Below are 19,989 nucleotides of genomic sequence, written 5' to 3'. Positions count from 1 at the left end.
ATGTTGCTCTTAGCAACCAATCAGATTCTACTTAACATTTTTCTAGCTGCTTCTAGAAGATAACGGATAGAATCTGATTGGTTGCTATGGGCAACCTCACCAGTTCTTAAAAAGTCCCACCTTAGTAAATGTATCGCATTCTGTACAACTGTTCTACCTGCCGTCTCCACGTGGTTCTCCTCATTACATAAAGTGGGCGTCAGACACGTTTTTCATCATTGGAATTTATTTAAAAAAGCCAAACAATACAAAAACATCAATTAATCTATAGGTTTCATGAAAACGTGAGTTTTAATTAAAATGATCTCTGCCTGATATTTAGAATGAATGTGCGGCATGTGATTACAAATAACACATCCTGTAAAGTACTAGAGGCGTATTTTATTTTTAGCAATGAATTAGGGTGAAAGGGTTCTGGAGATCAATCCAGTTTCTTTGTACGCACGCATTTTGGATTTATAAACTTTAAAGATGTGAAGTTATTATAGTCTTATTAAAGTAATTAGGTGATAAAAGTAGACACTGTTCAGTGGAGTTTAGTACAGCGGCCGCGCTTGTTTTCTATTAGAAAGTTATTTATCAGTCTGTGCTCTATGAGCTGTGGAAAACGTTAATGCGGCTCTGCTGCCTTGTAAATGTGCTCATCCTGTTTCAATCAAATATAAATATCAGCTGATACGTTACAAGCGAACACTGAGTGTTCTTATCGCAGGAACTGGCGAAGGAAGTCATTGTAAGGTATCTTAGATTTAACGTTTTCGTCAAAGTGATTCAGAATGTGGAAGAATTCATCCTCTGAAAGGTTAATGCCGAATTTCCGCAGCACCTGCAGAAAGAAAGAAAGAGTGATTACGTCAGCATAAAGCACTGATCCACCCAGGCTGAGAGACTGAATGTAGCTCCACAGGACTGATCCGCCCAGGCTGAGAGACTGAATGTAGCTCCACAGGACTGATCCACTTAGGCTGAGAGACTGAATGTAGCTTCAAATGACTTAGCCACCCAGGCTGAGAGACTGAATGTAGCTCCACAGGACTGATCCACTTAGGCTGAGAGACTGAATGTAGCTTCAAATGACTTAGCCACCCAGGCTGAGAGACTGAATGTAGCTCCACAGGGCTGATCCACCCAGGCTGAGACTGAATGTAGCTCCAAAAGACTTGTCCACCCAGGCTGAAAGACTGAATGTAGCTCCACAGGACTTATCCACCCAGGCTGACAGACTGAATGTAGCTTCAAATGACTTAGCCACCCAGGCTGAGACTGAATGTAGCTCCAAAGGACTTGTCCACCCAGGCTGAAAGACTGAATGTAGCTCCACAGGACTTATCCACCCAGGCTGACAGACTGAATGTAGCTCCACAGGACTTATCCACACAGGCTGAAAGACTGAATGTAGCTCCACAGGACTTGTCCACCCAGGCTGAGAGACTGAATGTAGCTCCAAAGGACTTGTCCACCCAGGCTGAGAGACTGAATGTAGCTCCACAGGACTGATCCACCCAGGCTGAGACTGAATGTAGTTCCAAAGGACTGATCCGTCCAGGCTGAGAGACTGAATGTAGCTCCACAGGACTGATCCACCCAGGCTGAGACTGAATGTAGTTCCAAAGGACTGATCCGCCCAGGCTGAGAGACTGAATGTAGCTCCACAGGACTGATCCACCCAGGCTGAGAGACTGAATGTAGCTTCAAATGACTTAGCCACCCAGGCTGAGAGACTGAATGTAGCTCCACAGGGCTGATCCACCCAGGCTGAGAGACTGAATGTAGCTCCACAGGACTTATCCACCTATGCTGAGAGACTGAATGCAGCTCCACAGGACTGATCCACCCAGGCTGAGACTGAATGTAGCTCCACAGGACTGATCCACCCAGGCTGAGACTGAATGTAGCTCCAAAGGACTTGTCCACAAAGGCTGAAAGACTGAATGTAGCTCCACAGGACTTATCCACCCAGGCTGACAGACTGAATGTAGCTCCACAGAACTTATCCACACAGGCTGAAAGACTGAATGTAGCTCCACAGGACTTGTCCACCCAGGCTGAGAGACTGAATGTAGCTCCACAGGACTGATCCACCCAGGCTGAGACTGAATGTAGTTCCAAAGGACTTATCCTCCCAGGCTGAGAGACTGAATGTCAGCCTGGGTGGATAAGTCCTTTGAAGCTACATTCAGTCTCTCAGCCTGGGTGGATCAGTCCTTTGAAGCTACATTCAGTCTCTCAGCCTGGGTGGATAAGTCCTCTGAAGCTACATTCAGTCTCTCAGCCTGGGTGGATAAGTCCTCTGAAGCTACATTCAGTCTCTCAGCCTGGGTGGATAAGTCCTTTGAAGCTACATTCAGTCTCTTAGCCTGGGTGGATAAGTCCTCTGAAGCTATAGTCAGTCTCTCAGCCTGGGTGGATAAGTCCTTTGGAGCTACAGTCAGTCTCTCAGCCTGGGTGGATAAGTCCTTTGAAGCTACATTCAGTCTCTCAGCCTGGGTGGATAAGTCCTTTGGAGCTACAGTCAGTCTCTCAGCCTGGGTGGATAAGTCCTTTGGAGCTACAGTCAGTCTCTCAGCCTGGGTGGATAAGTCCTTTGAAGCTACAGTCAGTCTCTCAGCCTGGGTGGATAAGTCCTTTGGAGCTATGCACCTCCCATACGTACATTCCTATGGTGTGTGCAACACTGGGGGAACATGGCTGCGGCATCATGGTGGGAGGCATGGTTATGCCACCCCTGCCCGGTACTGGCTCTGGGTTAGGTTCTCACCTTACAAGTCCTTACCTCAGACAATTGCTCCCTGCTTGATTGTATTAATACTGTAATTTTACCTGTTTAAAATCCTGAATGCTGATATACCCCGTCCGTGCGTCATCATACGACTGGAACATTCTTCTCATTGGTCTCCAGCCATTCGCTATCTTAGGCTGGATTCTGAGCATTATGTCCATGAACCAGGGTTTGTGCAGTTCTGTGCTCATCTAAAATCCAATGAAATACACAAGTACATAAATAGCTGTATATAAAATGTTCAAAGCTGACGAGGATTACAATGGGCCTAATACTGAGTTGATCGCAGCAGCAAATTTGTTAGCAGTTGGGCAAAACCATGTGCAGTGCAGGGGGGACAGATGTAACATGTGCAGAGAGAGTTGGATTTGGGTGGGGTGTATTCAAACTGAAATCTAAATTGCAGTGTAAAAATAAAGCAGCCAGTATTTACCCTGCACAGAAACAAAATAACACACCCAAATCTAACTCTCTCTGCACATGTTACATCTCCCCCCCCCCCCCCCCCCCCCTGCAGTGCACATGGTTTTGCCCAATTACTAACAAACTTGCTGCTGCGATCAACTCAGAATTACCCCCAATGGGGGTCATTCCGAGTTGATCGTAGCTGTGCTAAATTTAGCACAGCTACGATCATCTTCCCTGACATGCGGGGGGACGCCCAGCACAGGGCTAGTCCGCCCCGCATGTCAGTCCGGCCCCCCCTGCACAAATACAAAAGCATTGCATAACGGCGATGCCTTTGTATTTGAGGAGTAACTCCCGGCCAGCGCAGCTCCTGTGGCTGGCCGGGAGTTAATTGTCGCTGCCACTGGCCGCAGCGGCTGCGTGAGACGTCACGCAGCTGCCGCGGCCCGCCCCCCCCAACGGTCTGGCCACGCCTGCGTTGGCCGGACCGCTCCCCCTAAACGGCGGCTTAACACCGCCGTTCAGCCCCCTCCCGCCCAGTGACCGCCTCTGTCTCAGAGGCGATCGCTAGACGAAAACTGCCATGCGCCGGCGCACTGCGGCACCAGCGCATGCGAAGTTCCAACCCAATCGCTGCGAGAAACTGCAGCGGGCGATCGGGTCGGAATGACCCCCTATGTTCTATAGGAGCGATGGGCAGCATGTAGCTCTCTGAATTTGGAGAACTACAGATCCCAGCAGGGCTCTGGAAATACCTCAAAATGAAAACAGTTGAATCTATTTTTATTTATTTGAATGGCTCAACAGGTAAAGAAAAAACTGCAGTGACATAACCTTAAAGCTTGCACTGAGATTGTATATACGTCAGACCAAGTCACTGACTACAGTGGGACGGGTATTCAGATATATAACTGGAATATGAAACTATGCAATTAATTATTCAGTACCCCGAGCTGTTCTGACAATCACACAAAGCTTGGTTCCCAGGTAAGTAGATTTATTTCTGCAAAGCTGTATGCTATAAGCAGCAATGCCGTATGGGCCTAATTCAGACCTGATCGCAGCAGCAAATTTGTTAGCTAATGGGCAAAACCATGTGCGGCAGATGTAACATGTGCAAAGAGAGTTAGATTTGGGTGGGTGTGTTCAAACTGAAATCTAAATTGCAGTGTTTAAATAAAGCAGCCAGTATTTACCCTGCACAGAAACAATATAACCCACCTAAATCTAACTCTCCCTGCACATGTTACATCTGCCCCACTCCCCCTGCAGTGCACATGATTTTGCCCATTAGCTAACAAATTTGCTGCTGCAATCAGGTCTGAATTAGGCCTTATAGGGGGTCATTCCGAGTTGTTCGCTCATTGCCGATTTTCGCTATGCTGCGATTAGTTGCTAAATGCGCATGGTACGCAGTGCGCATGCGCTTAGTTATTTAACACAAAACTTAGTAGATTTGCTGTTGCTCGAGCAAAGCTTTTCAGTCGCTCTGATGATCGTTGAGTGATTGACAGGAAAGGGGCGTTTCTGGGCGGCAACTCAGCGTTTTCCCGGCGTTTGCAAAAAAATGCAGGCATGTCAGGGAAAAACGCGGGAGTGTCTGGAGAAACGGGGGAGTGGCTGGCCGAACGCAGAGCGTGTTTGTGACGTCAAACCAGGAACTAAACGGACCGAGCTGATCGCAATCTAGGAGTAGGTCTGGAGCTACTCAGAAACTGCAAAGAATTATTTATTAGCAGTTCTGCTAATCTTTCGTTCGCAATTCTGCTAAGCTAAGATACACTCCCAGAGGGCGGCGGCCTAGCGTGTGCAATGCTGCTAAAAGCAGCTAGCGAGCGAACAACTCGGAGTGAGGGCCTATGTCCGCTACATACCGGTAGTCGTGGCTTCTGCAGCTTCATCCTCTGCAAGAGGGCGTTTCCTTGTGGCTTCGGCCCGAGCGTGACGTTACGCAGGAGGTCTGAGTAGGAGAGCTTGCCGTTGTTTCGTAAGTCATATTTCAGTGTTAGCTGCTCCAGTTCCTCCTCAGAAAGGTCCATGTTAAATCTTCTCATTACAGCTGAAATAAGGTATTAAAAGTGGCACCAAGTTGTTTCTATAATTGTCATACCTAAGTGTGTCCTACATCATCTGAGCCGGTGATACGGGTTTTCTGAGTACATAAAGACTAAAAGACTGAGGGGCTGATTCACAGACAGATGCTGGACAGAGAAAGTCTCAGCTGTCCAATGTTTTCTTAGCTGTGTCTGCGTCAGAGCCACATTGAGCATGTGCTGCGTTATTGCTACGGCACCGGACGCAGTTTGGGGGAAGCCGCAGCGTTTCACAAAACGAAGGGAGCGAAGAGGCCAGTGACTGCTTCTTCCGACTCTGATTTCCTGGTCTCAGGAGATGTGGTGTCCAGTCTGAGTAACCTTAGGGTTATGCTGGAGGAAGAGAAATGCAGATGCACACTCCTAGCACTAAGAACACTGATCGCAAGAATAATAAAAAAAAAAAACCCTCACAATTAACATGGAGTATAATTGAAGTTCTCAGCACACATTTGCGCAAATATGCGGGCTCATGAACCGCGACCAGGTGACTTCATCACATGGGTCCCTAACATTCCTAATACTACGATAGTATACTCCATGATAACTGTGAGGTTTATTTAAATTATTCTTACTATCAGTGTTCTTAGTCCTATGAGTGTGCGTCTGCATTTCTCTTCCTACAGAATAGTATTAGAAGCCTCAGCATGATGGCACCTCTTAGTAATAGGGTGTGCAGTCCAGCCGCCTCCCCCCTTTAACCTTAGGGCTACGCAGATGACCGATGTTCATGCAGATGATTTGACGCTGCGTCTTTGGGCACCGTAGCGGATTAGAGTAGCCGGCAGGAGACTTTCTATTTACACAGTACACCTCCTGCGGAATTTCAATATGGACGCACAGCTGCTGCATACAAAGAAGCAGCAGCACAGACAATACCGTCCACCTCTGAATCAGCCCGAGTTCTGGTGCACGTACAGTAGATTATTTTAGCCCACGGTTACCTACTCTCAGGATGTCTCTCAGAATGGCTAATTCTACTCTCAATCTCTGTAACATCACAGATACTCATTACACATCCATCCTTCCCCAGAGTCAGAGTAATGTCAATCCACCCATACCACCCCAGCGATTTGCTATCATTTGTATACTTGTGTGGCAAGAGATCTCTTCCTCTCAGGGTTGCAGCCAAGGAAGCGTCCTTACACCAATCACAAGGCCACTCCATGGAGTTCTGCAGCAACAAGAGAGTACAACGTAGTACGCGGGGGATATGGGGAAAGTTTAGTATGGTCTGAGTGAGGACCTTCTAAGATCAAGCAAAGGGATCAAGGTTTAAAGCCCACCAATTTCATAGGTGTGTTGACAGATGCAGTGGGCCCCCCAATATAAATATTTTGTCCGCTGGGTGCCACAGTGTTTTGCCACGGATTGCCTCTTTTTTCCCTGTTCTCTATTCCATATACCATGTGACCTAGGTTTGGCTCAACTGAGTCTCTGTCTGATTATTCTACGGTGACATGGTGGACAAAGCCCAATGGGGAGAGGGGAATCAGCCGCTCAGCAACCCCTAATACACTTAGGATACTGTTCCGGGAGAGAGTGCGGTGCACTGACCACGTGCTACATTAATGCTCGCTCCCGCCAGGCGCTATGTAATAGGCAGATAAACAGAAGATGCAGAACCAACAAGTAAAGATTTTCAGCCTTAGCAAGTTCCCGGCACCACTGTAGAAACACGTTCCTTGTTACTGTACCTGAGAAGTCAGATGGAGTAATCGCTCCCTGCTTATCAGGATCTTTTTCCTTTAACGCTTTATATACCTCCTGCCAGCATTTTCCCAGATTACTTTGAAACCTATTTTCTACTTGCTCGCAGTTAACGAGTGGCACCGAGCGTGGCGCGGCTGTGCGTGGCCTTTGGACAGGAGTCTGTAAAAACGAAGGAATTCAAATCAGATTATTATACATATATCCTTGTACGGAACTTTTTCACCCAATCACTCTTACTACCCCCAGCAAAAACACATACCATTATCCCACTGGGATCGGTATGAAATACCTCCAATCAAAATCCTGACGGTCAAAATCCCGACAAGGTCAAAATCCCGACATGGACAAAATCCCGACATTTAAAATCCCGACAAGGTCAAAATACCGACATGTAAAATGCGACAGGTCAAAATACCGACATGCGTTTTTCATTGTGTTTTTGTGTGTATGTCGACATAGATCGACATGGACACCATATATGTGTACCGCGTCCCCTCACATGGCTCGCTGAGCTCGCCATGCTTCGGGCACAGTGCCTCGCTGCGCTCGGCACACTATTATATTCCCCCTCCAGGTTCACTGGGATGGTAAAGTATGAACAAGTCGGTTTCATTCAAAAAATAATGAAAAACTCATGTCGGCATTTTGACCTGTCGGCATTTTACATGTCAGTATTTTGACCTTGTCGGTATTTTAAATGTCGGTATGTTGTCCATGTCGGTATTTTGACATTGTCAGTATTTTGACCATCGGTCAATTGCGGTCGGGATTTCGACCGTCGGGATTTTGATTGGAGGTAAATTGACTGCATCCCATCCCACTTATTACACCAGCATGCGGCGCACACCCCGCACCCATTCTAGTTATGCCAATGAATGGCTGGCCAGTTTGTCCTGTTAGAGGTAAGTAGCTCTAAGGAAACATCTCATGTGGTGAAGCGAGATATTGAATTGGGTTCAGTATGAATATAAAGGGCTTTGAAGGTTCCAGGCGTAGCACAAATGGGGTCGTGGTTTGAGGATCCAGTGGGCCTGGCATAAATAGGATGGGTGTGGTATGTTAGGTAGATTAGACTTAGGTCGACAGTGTCTAGGTCGACCACTATTGGTCGACAGTAAGTAGGTCGTCATGGTTTCTAGGTCGACGGGGACTCTAAGTCGACATGTACTAGGTCGACATGACAAAAGGTCGACGTGGGTTTTTAAAAAAACTTTTTTTGGTGTAGTTTCCTTTGTAGAGTGACCGGGAACCCCAATTTAGTGCACCGTGTCACCTCGCATGGTTAGCTTTGCTCGCCATGCTTCGGGCAAGGTTACCGCTCCCAACTGTAGTCCACGTGAATCGTAAAGTGTGAAAAAGTAAAAAAAATAAAAATAAAATGTGAAAAACTCATGTTGACCTTCTGTCATGTCAACCTAGAACATGTCGACCTAGAGTCCCTGTCGACCTAGAAACCATGTTGACCTACTTATTGTCGACCTAACAACCCGATCCCAACAGGATAGTAATACGTGATGTGTATGAGCCACTATATATCCTAATTTCTATCTATACATTGTGGTATGTGTTTATTTAAATAAACTAAAAAAAAAACCCACAAAGGATAACGGCAGGTACTTACAGTTGGCTTATGAAAAATAGATGGTGCCGTTTTGGGCCGCCTGGCTCCTGGTGGCACTCGGACTTGCGTGACCGGCGACTCCGACTTGTAGCTTGCTTCACTATTGCGAGATAAAAGGTCTCGTAACGGAGTTGCTGGCATTTCACAGCTGAACTTCTTCAAGAACTCGTGGTATAAGAGATTACCGTAGGAATTCAGAGGCAATGTGTTCCAAAGGTTTTCGAACTGTGTAAAAGATTTTCATATATTTAAATCAGTGCATATACAATCGTGTGATTGGTGGTAGGGAGCAGCAGCCAATAAAGGAGAGGGCGGAGACAGAAAATTGAGTAAACAATTTAGGATTTTTATTTTTTTAGAGAAAATGTTAATTTATGGAAAAAGGTAGTGGCGAATTTCCCATAAGGCACGTGCCTAGGGGCAGCGCTTGTTTTGGGTCGGCACTTGGATGCTTGTGTTGGCACTGTCAGCCCAAAAAGTACCAGTGACTGAAAAACATTTTCACTGTACTGTACCATATGCCATCTTGAATGTAACGGGTAGGACATGCACATACTACCCCTGTAAGCGGATCCGGCAAGGATCCCCGCATTCGGGAATCTGGCAGTCGAAATCCCAACACTGCCCTGAATGCCGACGCTGGGATCCCTAAAGAAGGTCTGTAAGCTATGTGGAGGGAGTTAGGGTGGGGAGCGAGCTTAGGTTTAGACTGTGTGGTGGTGGGGGTTTAGGGTTAGGCTGCGAGGAGGGAGGGTTTGGCACCACCGGGGAGGGCTATGGTTAGGCACCACTAGGGAGGGTTAGTGTTAGGCTGTGGGGAAGGAGGGTTTTGGCAAGGCACAACAAGGGAGGGAGGGTTAGTGTAAGGCTGCTGGGAGAGAGGGTTAGTGTAAGGCTGCGGGGAGGGAGGGTTAGTGTAAGGCTGCGGGGAGGGAGGGTTAGTGTAAGGCTGCGGGGAGGGAGGGTTAGTGTAAGGCTGCGGGGAGGGAGGGTTAGTGTAAGGCTGCGGGGAGGGAGGGTTAGGGTTAGGCTGCGGGGAGGGAGGGTTAGGCTGCGGGGAGGGAGGGTTAGGGTTAGTGTAAGGCTGCGGGGAGGGAGGGTTAGTGTAAGGCTGCGGGGAGGGAGGGTTAGTGTAAGGCTGCGGGGAGGGAGGGTTAGGGTTAGTGTAAGGCTGCGGGGAGGGAGGGTTAGTGTAAGGCTGCGGGAGGGAGGGTTAGTGTAAGGCTGTGGGGAGGGAGGGTTAGTGTAAGGCTGTGGGGAGGGAGGGTTAGTGTAAGGCTGCGGGGAGGGAGGGTTAGTGTAAAGCTGCGGGGAGGGAGGGTTAGTGTAAGGCTGCGGGGAGGGAGGGTTAGTGTAAGGCTGCGGGGAGGGAGGGTTAGGGTTAGGCTGCGGGGAGGAAGGGTTAGGGTTAGTGTAAGGCTACGGGGAGGGAGGGTTAGTGTAAGGCTGCGGGGAGGGAGGGTTAGTGTAAGGCTGTGGGGAGGGAGGGTTAGTGTAAGACTGCGGGGAGGGAGGGTTAGTGTAAGGCTGCGGGGAGGGAGGGTTAGTGTAAGGCTGCGGGGAGGGAGGGTTAGTGTAAGGCTGCGGGGAGGGTTAGGCTGCGGGGGAAGGGGGGTTAGGGTCAGGCTGCGGGAGAGGAGGGTTAGGGCTAGGGAGGGTAGGGATTAGGGATAGATCACTTACGCACTAGGTGTTGGGATGCTGACAGTCGGGATACCGCTGTCGGTTTTCTGAATGCCGGCATCCCAAGCGCCAGGAGCCGGATAGGGAGGCCAATCCCGGGATCGGCGGGATCCCGGGATTTGGGCCCAAAAATGCCGGGATTTGAATCCCGGGATTGGAGCCTCCAATCCCGGGATTCAAGGCATTACAGTGCGCATGTGCGGGAGGGTTGGTAGCGGTGCGGGAGGGTGGGTGTAATTAATAACACTTACTATTAGGCGGGCGGCCGCGGCAGCCATGGACAAGCTGAACGCGGCGGCACTTCAAATGTAGCGCCGGCCGCCAGCCAATCAGAGCTGGCGGACCAGCAGCCAATCAAGGAAGCTGCCGCAGCAGCGGCAGCCAATCAGGAACGACTGCTGCGGCCGCTTCCCTGATTGGCTGCCGGTCCGCCAGCTCTGGTTGGCTGGCGGCCGGCGCTTCATTTGAAATGCAGCCGTGTTCAGTGTGTCCATGGCTGCCGCGGCCGCCCACCTAATAGTAAGTGTTATTACTCACACCCACCCTTCGTCCCGCGCCGCTACCTACACCCTCCCTTCCGCACCACTACGTACACCCACCCTCCCACACCGCTACCTACCCCCTCCCTACCTCCCGCACCGCTACCTACACCCTCCCTCCCTCCCTCCCTCCCACACCGCTACCTACACCCTCCCTCCAGCGCTGCTCCCTACAACCTTCACTGGTCCCTACTGCAATTTCGGGATCCCTGGAATCCCAGGATTGAACGTTTTTCAATCCCGAATCCCGGGATTGAAAAAACGGCCCGGGATTGGCCTCCCTAGAACCGGATACCACCCCCCTGTAATCTGTCCTACTTAGTAAATATGTGCACATAATTAAAAATAAAAATTTTTCATAGTTATTGGCTTTTTCTTTATTACTCTATTAATTGGTTATCTTCAAATGAGGGCTTATAACCAATCAATAAAAAAAATAAAATGAGGCAGGCGGGGAGCGGCATTTACTGTTGTGCCTAGGGGCGCCTTCAGACCTAAATCCGCCCCTGCAGAAAGGTGCTCTATAAAGGGCAAGTACTGCCTTTCCCAATGTCCATGTCTCAGTGATCCGGTCAGTAATATAATTGGCTTTTCGGTGACCTGGCATTTATTAGCTTTGAGGATAAGATGTTAGTAATATTCCTTACCTGGTCATCTGTCAGTAACATGAAATGTCTGTTGAAAATCTCTCGGAAATCCTCCTTTGAAACGACGTTTATGCCGGCATAATCTGTGTTTAGGAGATCCTGAGCGATGGAGTAAAACCGCGTGGTGACTATTTCTTGGATGTTTGGCAAGATGTCTGTCATGGTCATCTCTTGGCCAGATCTTTTCCTGGTGGCTCTCTCCACTCTCTCTGCCCAGGTGGAGTCAGTCTGTAAAGATAATGGAAAGGGGCGTAAAAGGGGGCTGTTTAAAAAGACATCATTCAGAAAAAGTTCATTACATCTGGCAGTGAGGTCCTTCTGCAGATTTATTCCCAGCTGTAGTCACTACTCGCTACCAAATGTTTTGTCCAAAAGTTAATGCTTTTTAAATGTACTAGCAATGTAAAACGTGTTTAATGTTACCATAAAACAGCAAGCAATAAGCCTGTGTGTCCGGCCGTCTTCCACAGTGAATTTAGGGGTTAAATCTTAGACGCCACTATCGGACACACCATCGAAAATCTGCACCATTGAAATTTGCACCATTGAAATCTGCACCATTGAAATTAGCACCATAAAAATCTGCACCATTGAAATCTGCACAATTGAAATTAGCACCATAGAAATCTGCACCATTGAAATCTGCACCATAGAAATCTGCACCATTGAAATTTGCACTATTGAAAATCTGCATCATTGAAAATCTGCACCATTGAAATTAGCACCATAGAAATTTGAACTAGCCCTAAGGCAGGTGTAGTTACTCTGTCTGTATATGGCCTCTTATGTGAGCGATTCGGCGTCTCTGTACACAATCAATATCAGCATCACGCTCACAAAACTCCCATAACACGGTCCATGAGTCCGCTAACCCATCTCCCTGTCACCGCCCAATACATTTCCAAAACATTTCTGAGACTGTGCGTCTCCTGTGCACCTCAATCACAACTGTGTATGCTGCCTAGACATATATGCAGAAGAAAAGACTCCCTCGTCTGCGGCCGGTATCGCAGCTGCGTCCGAATCAGTATCAAGCCCGACCACACACTTCCAACCGCATTGGTTTCAGCATCACATTTGCTTTCTAGCCACACACACACTACATGTATCTCTGTTAATTATGTTTAGTGGTTGGGCAACACACAAGATTGTGGCAGACATTTTGAAACATACTACCGTATGCACCACTGGGGGTAATTCCAAGTTGATCGCAGCAGGAATTTTGTTAGCAGTTGGGCAAAACCATGGTGGTCATTCCGAGTTGTTCGCTCGCAAGCTGCTTTTAGCAGCATTGCACACGCTAAGCCGCCGCCTACTGGGAGTGAATCTTAGCATAGTAAAATTGCGAACGAAAGATTCGCAATATTGCGAAAAGATTTCTCTGTGCAGTTTCTGAGTAGCTCGAGACTTACTCTGCCAGTGTGATCAGTTCAGTGCTTGTCGTTCCTGGTTTGACGTCACAAACACACCCAGCGTTCGCCCAGACACTCCTCCGTTTCTCCAGCCACTCCCGCGTTTTTCCCAGAAACGGTAGCGTTTTTTCACACACTCCCATAAAACGGCCAGTTTCCGCCCAGAAACACCCACTTCCTGTCAATCACATTACGAACACCAGAACGAAGAATAAACCTCGTAATGCCGTGAGTAAAATTCCTAACTGCATAGCAAATTTACTTGGCGCAGTCGCAGTGCGAACATTGCGTGTGCGCAATAAGCGGAAAATCGCTGCGATGCGAAGAAAATTACCGAGCGAACAACTCGGAATGACCACCCATGTGCACTGCAGGGGAGGCAGATATAACGTGCAGAGAGAGATAGATTTGGGTGTGGTGTGTTCAATCTCCAATCTAATTTGCAGTGTAAAAATAAAACAGCCAGTATTTACCCTGCACAGAAACAAAATAACCCACCCAAATCTAACTCTCTCTGCACATGTTATATCTGCCTCCCCTGCAGTGCACATGGGTGGTCATTCCGAGTTGTTCGCTCGGTAATTTTCTTCGCATCGCAGCGATTTTCCGCTTAGTGCGCATGCGCAATGTTCGCACTGCGACTGCGCCAAGTGAATTTGCTACGCAGTTAGGTATTTTACTCACGGCTTTTTCTTCGTTCAGGCGATCGTAGTGTGATTGACAGGAAGTGGGTGTTTCTGGGCGGAAACTGGACGTTTTATGGGTGTGTGCGGAAAAACGCTACCGTTTTTGGGAAAAACGCGGGAGTGGCTGAAGAAACGGAGGAGTGTCTGGGCGAACGCTGGGTGTGTTTGTGACGTCAAACCAGGAACGACAAGCACTGAACTGATCGCAGATGCCGAGTAAGTCTGGAGCTACTCAGAAACTGCTAAGAGGTGTGTAATCGCAATTTTGAGAATCTTTCGTTCGCAATTTTGCTAAGCTAAGATTCACTCCCAGTAGGCGGCGGCTTAGCGTGTGCAATGCTGCTAAAAGCAGCTTGCGAGCGAACAACTCGGAATGAGGGCCATGGTTTTGCCCAACTGCTAACAAAATTCCTGCTGCGATCAACTTGGAATTACCCACACTGTGCGGTATATTTACTAAAGTGCAGGTTTTTAGAAGTGGAGATGTTGCCAAAAGCAATGAATCAGATTCTACCTATTATCTTCTAGAAGGTGCTAGATAAATGATAGGTAGACTCCGATTGGTTGCTATGGGCAACATCTCCTGTGAGGAGATGGAAGAGGCCACAAATGATGAAAAACACAAATTAATGACCGTCTCTGGGCTTTTAATTATTACAAGTTCACTAATACTACCAATTTTCAGTATATATATATATATATATATATATATATATATAAAGCAAACCAGGGTTGTCTGCACTCACAGTGGAATAAAATTTGCTGGGGTGTCACTCAAAGTTCCATTAGAGCCAGGCATTTACCTTTATCCATGAACATATATATCTTTGTATAGAGTGCACTCACCAGACTGTTATTAGAGCCAGCAGGATTTTTATTCAGATATCAGGTACAACATCACACACCGACGTTTCGGTCCTATCTGGACCTTCTTCAAGGTTTAACTGCCACCAACATGACTTATCTATATATAGCCATCACCTTAATTATGCTCTAATAGAAATACTCTAATAAAAACAGACATGGAACAAATATGACATAGACAAACACATACAGACACATTATAACAACAGTCCTACCTATTCAGATCCCTTCATATCACCACTTGATCCGTGTGTTATCCATCCCGTATATTCAAGTAATGAGCATTCACATTTTCCCGCTATGCCGCCTGGCCATCTGAACCGCACGCCGGCGGGAGCGGAAGCGACCACATCTCTCCTGGAACGCAACCACGTGATCACAACATGTGGTACCCACATGTGTCCAATCACTGCGGCGCTCTACGTCATATGTATTACGTGCGTCATCACGCGCAACGCCCATACTCTCGTGGGGCTTCCGCGTCATCACACATTCATCAGTGTATTGCAGGGTACGCTGCCTAGCAACATAGTTGCCTAGGAAACCCTCGTTATGTATACATGTCCGTCAAGCTTAATACATGTGGTGGAAGCATTAAATTTGTGTGGGGTAATACCTATGTGTCCCAACATTACGGATCATGGAAATGAGGGAATCTGATGGCATTTAGATAAAAATAGCTAGAAAGTAAAGATCATCGTGTATCATATAGAAACTATCAAATTAGCAATACATAACATAAATATAGTGCAGAAATGTGGGCTTTAACAATATCATGGATCCTGTACAAAACAAGACTAATACAGACCGGAACACATTCAGGATAAACAAAAAATTCAGAAAAATTTCAAAAATTTTTTTCTAAAAAACTCAAAAAAATGTTTTAAAATAATTATGACGGGATTAGAGAATCTACTGACATGCTCGTCCTTTCTTATTATAGGAAAATATTGAAATGTACTGATTCATTCAGACCCTTCGGGTAAACAGTCTCTAATTTATGTATCCAATATGCCTCACGGCGTAGAAGGATCTTGGCACGATCACCACCCCTCGGTAATGGTGGAACTCTGTCTATGACCATGTAGCGCAATGCTGTTAACTGGTGTTGATGTTGTACAAAATGACGTGCGACTGGTTTGTCCGATCCACCAGTTTTCAATGCCAATCTGATATTAGATCGGTGGTTTGAGATCCGTTCACGGAATGATCTTATTGTTTTGCCCACATATAATAGTGAGCATGGTCATATCAAGATATATACCACATAATCAGAGGTGCACGTTAGACGGTGTTGTATGGGTATCCGTCGGCCATCATGTGGATGCGGGAAACTGGTACCAGTCAGCATACTTCTGCATGTGGTGCAATTAGGGCACTTATAGCAACCCAGTTTCTTAGGGGGTAGCCAATTATCTACTTCTTTGCCAACTGATTGATCAGGGCGCATAAGCATGTTTCGCAGATTTGGTCCCCGTCTATATGCAATCAATGGTTGTTTTGGAAGAACATTTTTGAGTACACCATCCGTAGCCACTATATCCCAATTTCTCTTGATAGCGGATCGCGTAGCAAAGCTACCAGTGTCATATGTGGTTAGAAACACAAATGATTTTTCTGCACTCTCTGCTGAGCTCTTCCTGTTTTTACCAACCCTGAATCGTTGTTCAGCTGTTTTCAAACAGTGTTCAATAGTGTCAGGATGATATCCCCTATCAAGAAATCGATGTTGCATATCTCTAAGTTGATCCTCTAGGGTTTTAGAGTCCGAATTGTTTCTCATAACTCTAATAAACTGGGAAATAGGAAGACTTTCCTTGAGGGGTTTTGGGTGGTAGCTACTATAGTGTAACAATGTGTTCCGGTCTGTAGCCTTCCTGTACAACTTAAATCCATAACCCCCATCTGTGGCAAACACCGTCACATCCAAAAAATTAATCGACTCATGATTATATTCCATCGTAAATCTAATTGGTGTGTCCAGTTGATTCAAATACGATAACATATCCTCCAGGGCTGTTTTGTCTCCAGACCACAGGATGAATATGTCATCTATAAATCGTTTGTAATAACCGATACTACCCCCAAACATCGGCAATATGTATTGCTGTTCATATTCATTCATATACAAATTTGCATACGATGGGGCTATATTACTCCCCATCGCGGTCCCCGATGTCTGGAGGTAGTATCGGTCACCAAATCTGAAGTAATTACACGTAAGTGTCATATCAAGTAATTCCAGCAAGAATTCAACAGGTGGGTGCTGTTGTTGATTCAGTATTAGTGCTCTTCTCACAGCGGCCATACCCTCTTGATGAGGTATGACCGTGTAGAGAGAGGACACATCCATAGTTACAAGTATCCAATTTTCATCATAATCTTTTATCGCCTTCAACCCATTGATGAAATCATTCGTGTCCTTAATATAGCTTTTTATTTTCTTGACACATGGTTGGAGATGGGTATCAAGGTAACGTGCAACTGGTTGAAATAATGATCCCCGGGCAGAAATAATAGGTCTGCCCGGGGGAGCATCAATGCATTTATGTACCTTCGGCAAGGTGTATAAGATGGGACATATCGGGAAATCTGTATGCATAAAAGATGAAACAGTCTCACTAATAACACCCATACCCAACGCCATATCCACTGTCGTATCCAATTTCTTTTTAAATATTGGCATAGGGTCATTTTCCAATATTCTGTAGGTGCGTTCATCACCAAGCTGACGTAGGATCTCTTTATTATATGCTACTGTATCCTGAAGTACAACAGCCCCACCCTTATCTGCTGGGCGTATAGTGATAGTGGGATTATCTTTCAGCTGTTTTAAGGCAATCCTCTCTCCTTTGTTGAGATTGGGTCTAGTTCTCACCTTTTTCTTCATACAATCATTTACCGATTGATCCATCATACGTGAAAAGGTTTTAATATTAGTATTATTTGATGGTGGATCATAGGTACTTTTTTGTTTGAACTCAACATCAGGTATGTCACGTTTATTCTCCCCAAATTTTTCTTTTAGTCTTAATTTGCGAGATAAACAATAGTTGTCTATTTTCCATCTCATAGGGCTAAACATAACTGTAGGAATAAAGGATAATCCACGTGACAAAACCTTTTCTTGGTCCAAACTTAATGTTAATGAAGAAATATTGATTATTTTGTCCGAGGGTTCTTCGGAGGTTTTTTTACATTTTTTATAGGACCCCCTCCGCGGGTGGGGCCTCTGGTGTCTACTTGTACTGGATCTAACTGTGAGCGTGTGGCTACTCGAGAAAAAGGCTGTCTTTGATTATTTCTTGAATCAGAATTCTCTCTATCTGAGCTAGAGGCGGTAGAATATTGGTCAAATTGGTATTGGCCCCTTCTGAATCGTGTATCACGCATTCTACGTGAGGGGAAATCATTCCCCACTAGCCAACCATATACCCTATGTTCACGATAGTCCTTTTCAACTTTCTCCAGTTTGTTACGCTTAAAATTAATTAAATCTGTTTTATACTTGTCTATCTGTGAATTCAGTTTGGTAAGCCAATCCTCAGTTTTGTCATTCTGAAGTATGGTTTCAAGTTGCTCTTTATTCAAACCTAATTCACCTCTTACTTTTTTGAGTTCCATGCCCACCTCTTCAATCACCAGCAGTACCAAATCTAGTGAACACTTATTTAGAATCCCACACCATCGGCTGCAAAACACAGGGTTATTGCGGCCGATGGTGGGGACATTCCGAACCCGGAACCCTCGTGGAATCTGTTTCTTCCGAAAATAATCGGATAAAAACTGTCCATGTAACAATAAATCAGTTTCACGTTTGTTGAGATTCAATAGTTTATAATAAACATCAATGGCTTTTTCTCCTGGGATAGCCCCAAAATCAGTTAAATTAAAGAGAAGACGTTCAGCCTCATCATCTGTATAAGACACCTGTCCAAACTCTGCATTGGACAGGAGTTCAGGATTCACTAAATTCTCCATACTGGAAACCTCCTAAGCACAAAATATCCCAAACATAGGACAATTCAAGATATGGATGTAACTATGTCGCCACAGATATAGGGAAAAAACCTCTAATACAAAAATAAATCTATCAAGTGTAGAAAAAATAAAAAATAAAAAAGTATAAGAAAAAATATGAAAATATAAATAATAACAAATCAATCAAAGATAGTCACCAATCCTCACGATGAAAAATATTAATAGCCATGTAATCATGAAATGGCATCCAAAAAATTATTTAAACAGTCACCAATTCTGGTATACTTCGTAAAATTCAAGCTTTACTTTCTGGGTGCACAACAAAAGATCCATATGTCTTCCTTCAGGATAGTCACATAGTAATCCAAAGCAAACCAGGGTTGTCTGCACTCACAGTGAAATAAAATTTGCTGGGGTGTCACTCAAAGTTCCATTAGAGCCAGGCATTTACCTTTATCCATGAACATATATATCTTTGTATAGAGTGCACTCACCAGACTGTTAATAGAGCCAGCAGGATTTTTATTCAGATATCAGGTACAACATCACACACCGACGTTTCGGTCCTATCTGGACCTTCTTCAAGGTTTAACTGCCACCAACATGACTTATCTATATATAGCCATCACCTTAATTATGCTCTAATAGAAATACTCTAATAAAAACAGACATGGAACAAATATGACATAGACAAACACATACAGACACATTATAACAACAGTCCTACCTATTCAGATCCCTTCATATCACCACTTGATCCGTGTGTTATCCATCCCGTATATTCAAGTAATGAGCATTCACATTTTCCCGCTATGCCGCCTGGCCATCTGAACCGCACGCCGGCGGGATATATATACACACCCGCACCGGATCGCGCCCCCAAAACGGCGGCGAAACGCCACCGGCCTGCCGCCTCCCGCCTCTGCCTGTCAATCAGGCAGAGGCGATCGCAGGGTAAAGACAGCCGTCGGCTGTCTGGCATGCCTCGGCGCACTGCAGCCCCGGCACATGCGCACTTCAGACCAGATCGCTGCTGTGTGAACACGCACAGCAGCGATCAGGTCTGAATTAGCCCAATAGCCAATTAACCTACCAGTATGTTTTTGGATTGCGGGAGGAAACCGGAGTACCTGGAGGCAGGCTCGCCATCAAGGGGGGACGGTGGGGACTCCAGTCCCGGGCCCTGACTGAGAGGGGGCCCGGGTGGCAGCAATGAGGATCGCGGGGTCAGGCCAGCTGCCTGCGTACCGGCAGGTCAGGCAGCCACGGAGGCACACAGAGCAGCAATGTGCATTCTTTCTACTGAGCAGGCTCCTGATTGGCTGCCGGTCCGTGAGCTCCAATTGGCTCACGGCCGGCTCAATATAACGAATATTACAACCGCAGCTCTGTGTGCCTCCGAGGCTGCCTGACCTGCCAGCGCGCAGGCAGCTGGCCCGTACCTGCGATCCTCATTGCTGTCACCCGGGACCTCTCTGGTAAGCTTTGGGGGAGCTATGGGACAGAGGGGGAAGGGGGGCCCTTCCAAAGTTGTCAGTCCCGGGCCCCATCATTTCTGATGGC

At 46.4% G+C, this 19,989-nt stretch overlaps 1 protein-coding gene across 3 annotated transcripts in view; it reads right to left on the bottom strand.

The window, feature by feature from the left end:
- Positions 1–208: 208 nt before the first annotated feature.
- Positions 209–19,989, bottom strand: part of EFCAB6 (EF-hand calcium binding domain 6) — a 411,320-nt gene continuing 391,539 nt past the window's right edge. For all 3 annotated transcript variants that reach the window (XM_063928921.1, XM_063928922.1, XM_063928923.1), the window contains 6 exons: positions 11,484–11,711; positions 8,615–8,839; positions 6,978–7,152; positions 5,062–5,246; positions 2,821–2,970; positions 209–826 (listed from right to left, as the gene is read on the bottom strand). In XM_063928921.1, coding sequence (XP_063784991.1) covers positions 704–826; positions 2,821–2,970; positions 5,062–5,246; positions 6,978–7,152; positions 8,615–8,839; positions 11,484–11,711 — 1,086 coding nt within the window. In that variant the 3' untranslated portion in view covers positions 209–703. The remainder of the gene's footprint in view (positions 827–2,820; positions 2,971–5,061; positions 5,247–6,977; positions 7,153–8,614; positions 8,840–11,483; positions 11,712–19,989) is intronic.

The sequence above is a fragment of the Pseudophryne corroboree genome, chromosome 6 (assembly GCF_028390025.1).
Source record: "Pseudophryne corroboree isolate aPseCor3 chromosome 6, aPseCor3.hap2, whole genome shotgun sequence".
In the NCBI taxonomy this organism is placed as follows: Eukaryota; Metazoa; Chordata; class Amphibia; order Anura; family Myobatrachidae; genus Pseudophryne; species Pseudophryne corroboree.
Note: the sequence above shows the minus strand (reverse complement) of the source record. Positions and strands in the feature narration are given on the sequence as shown.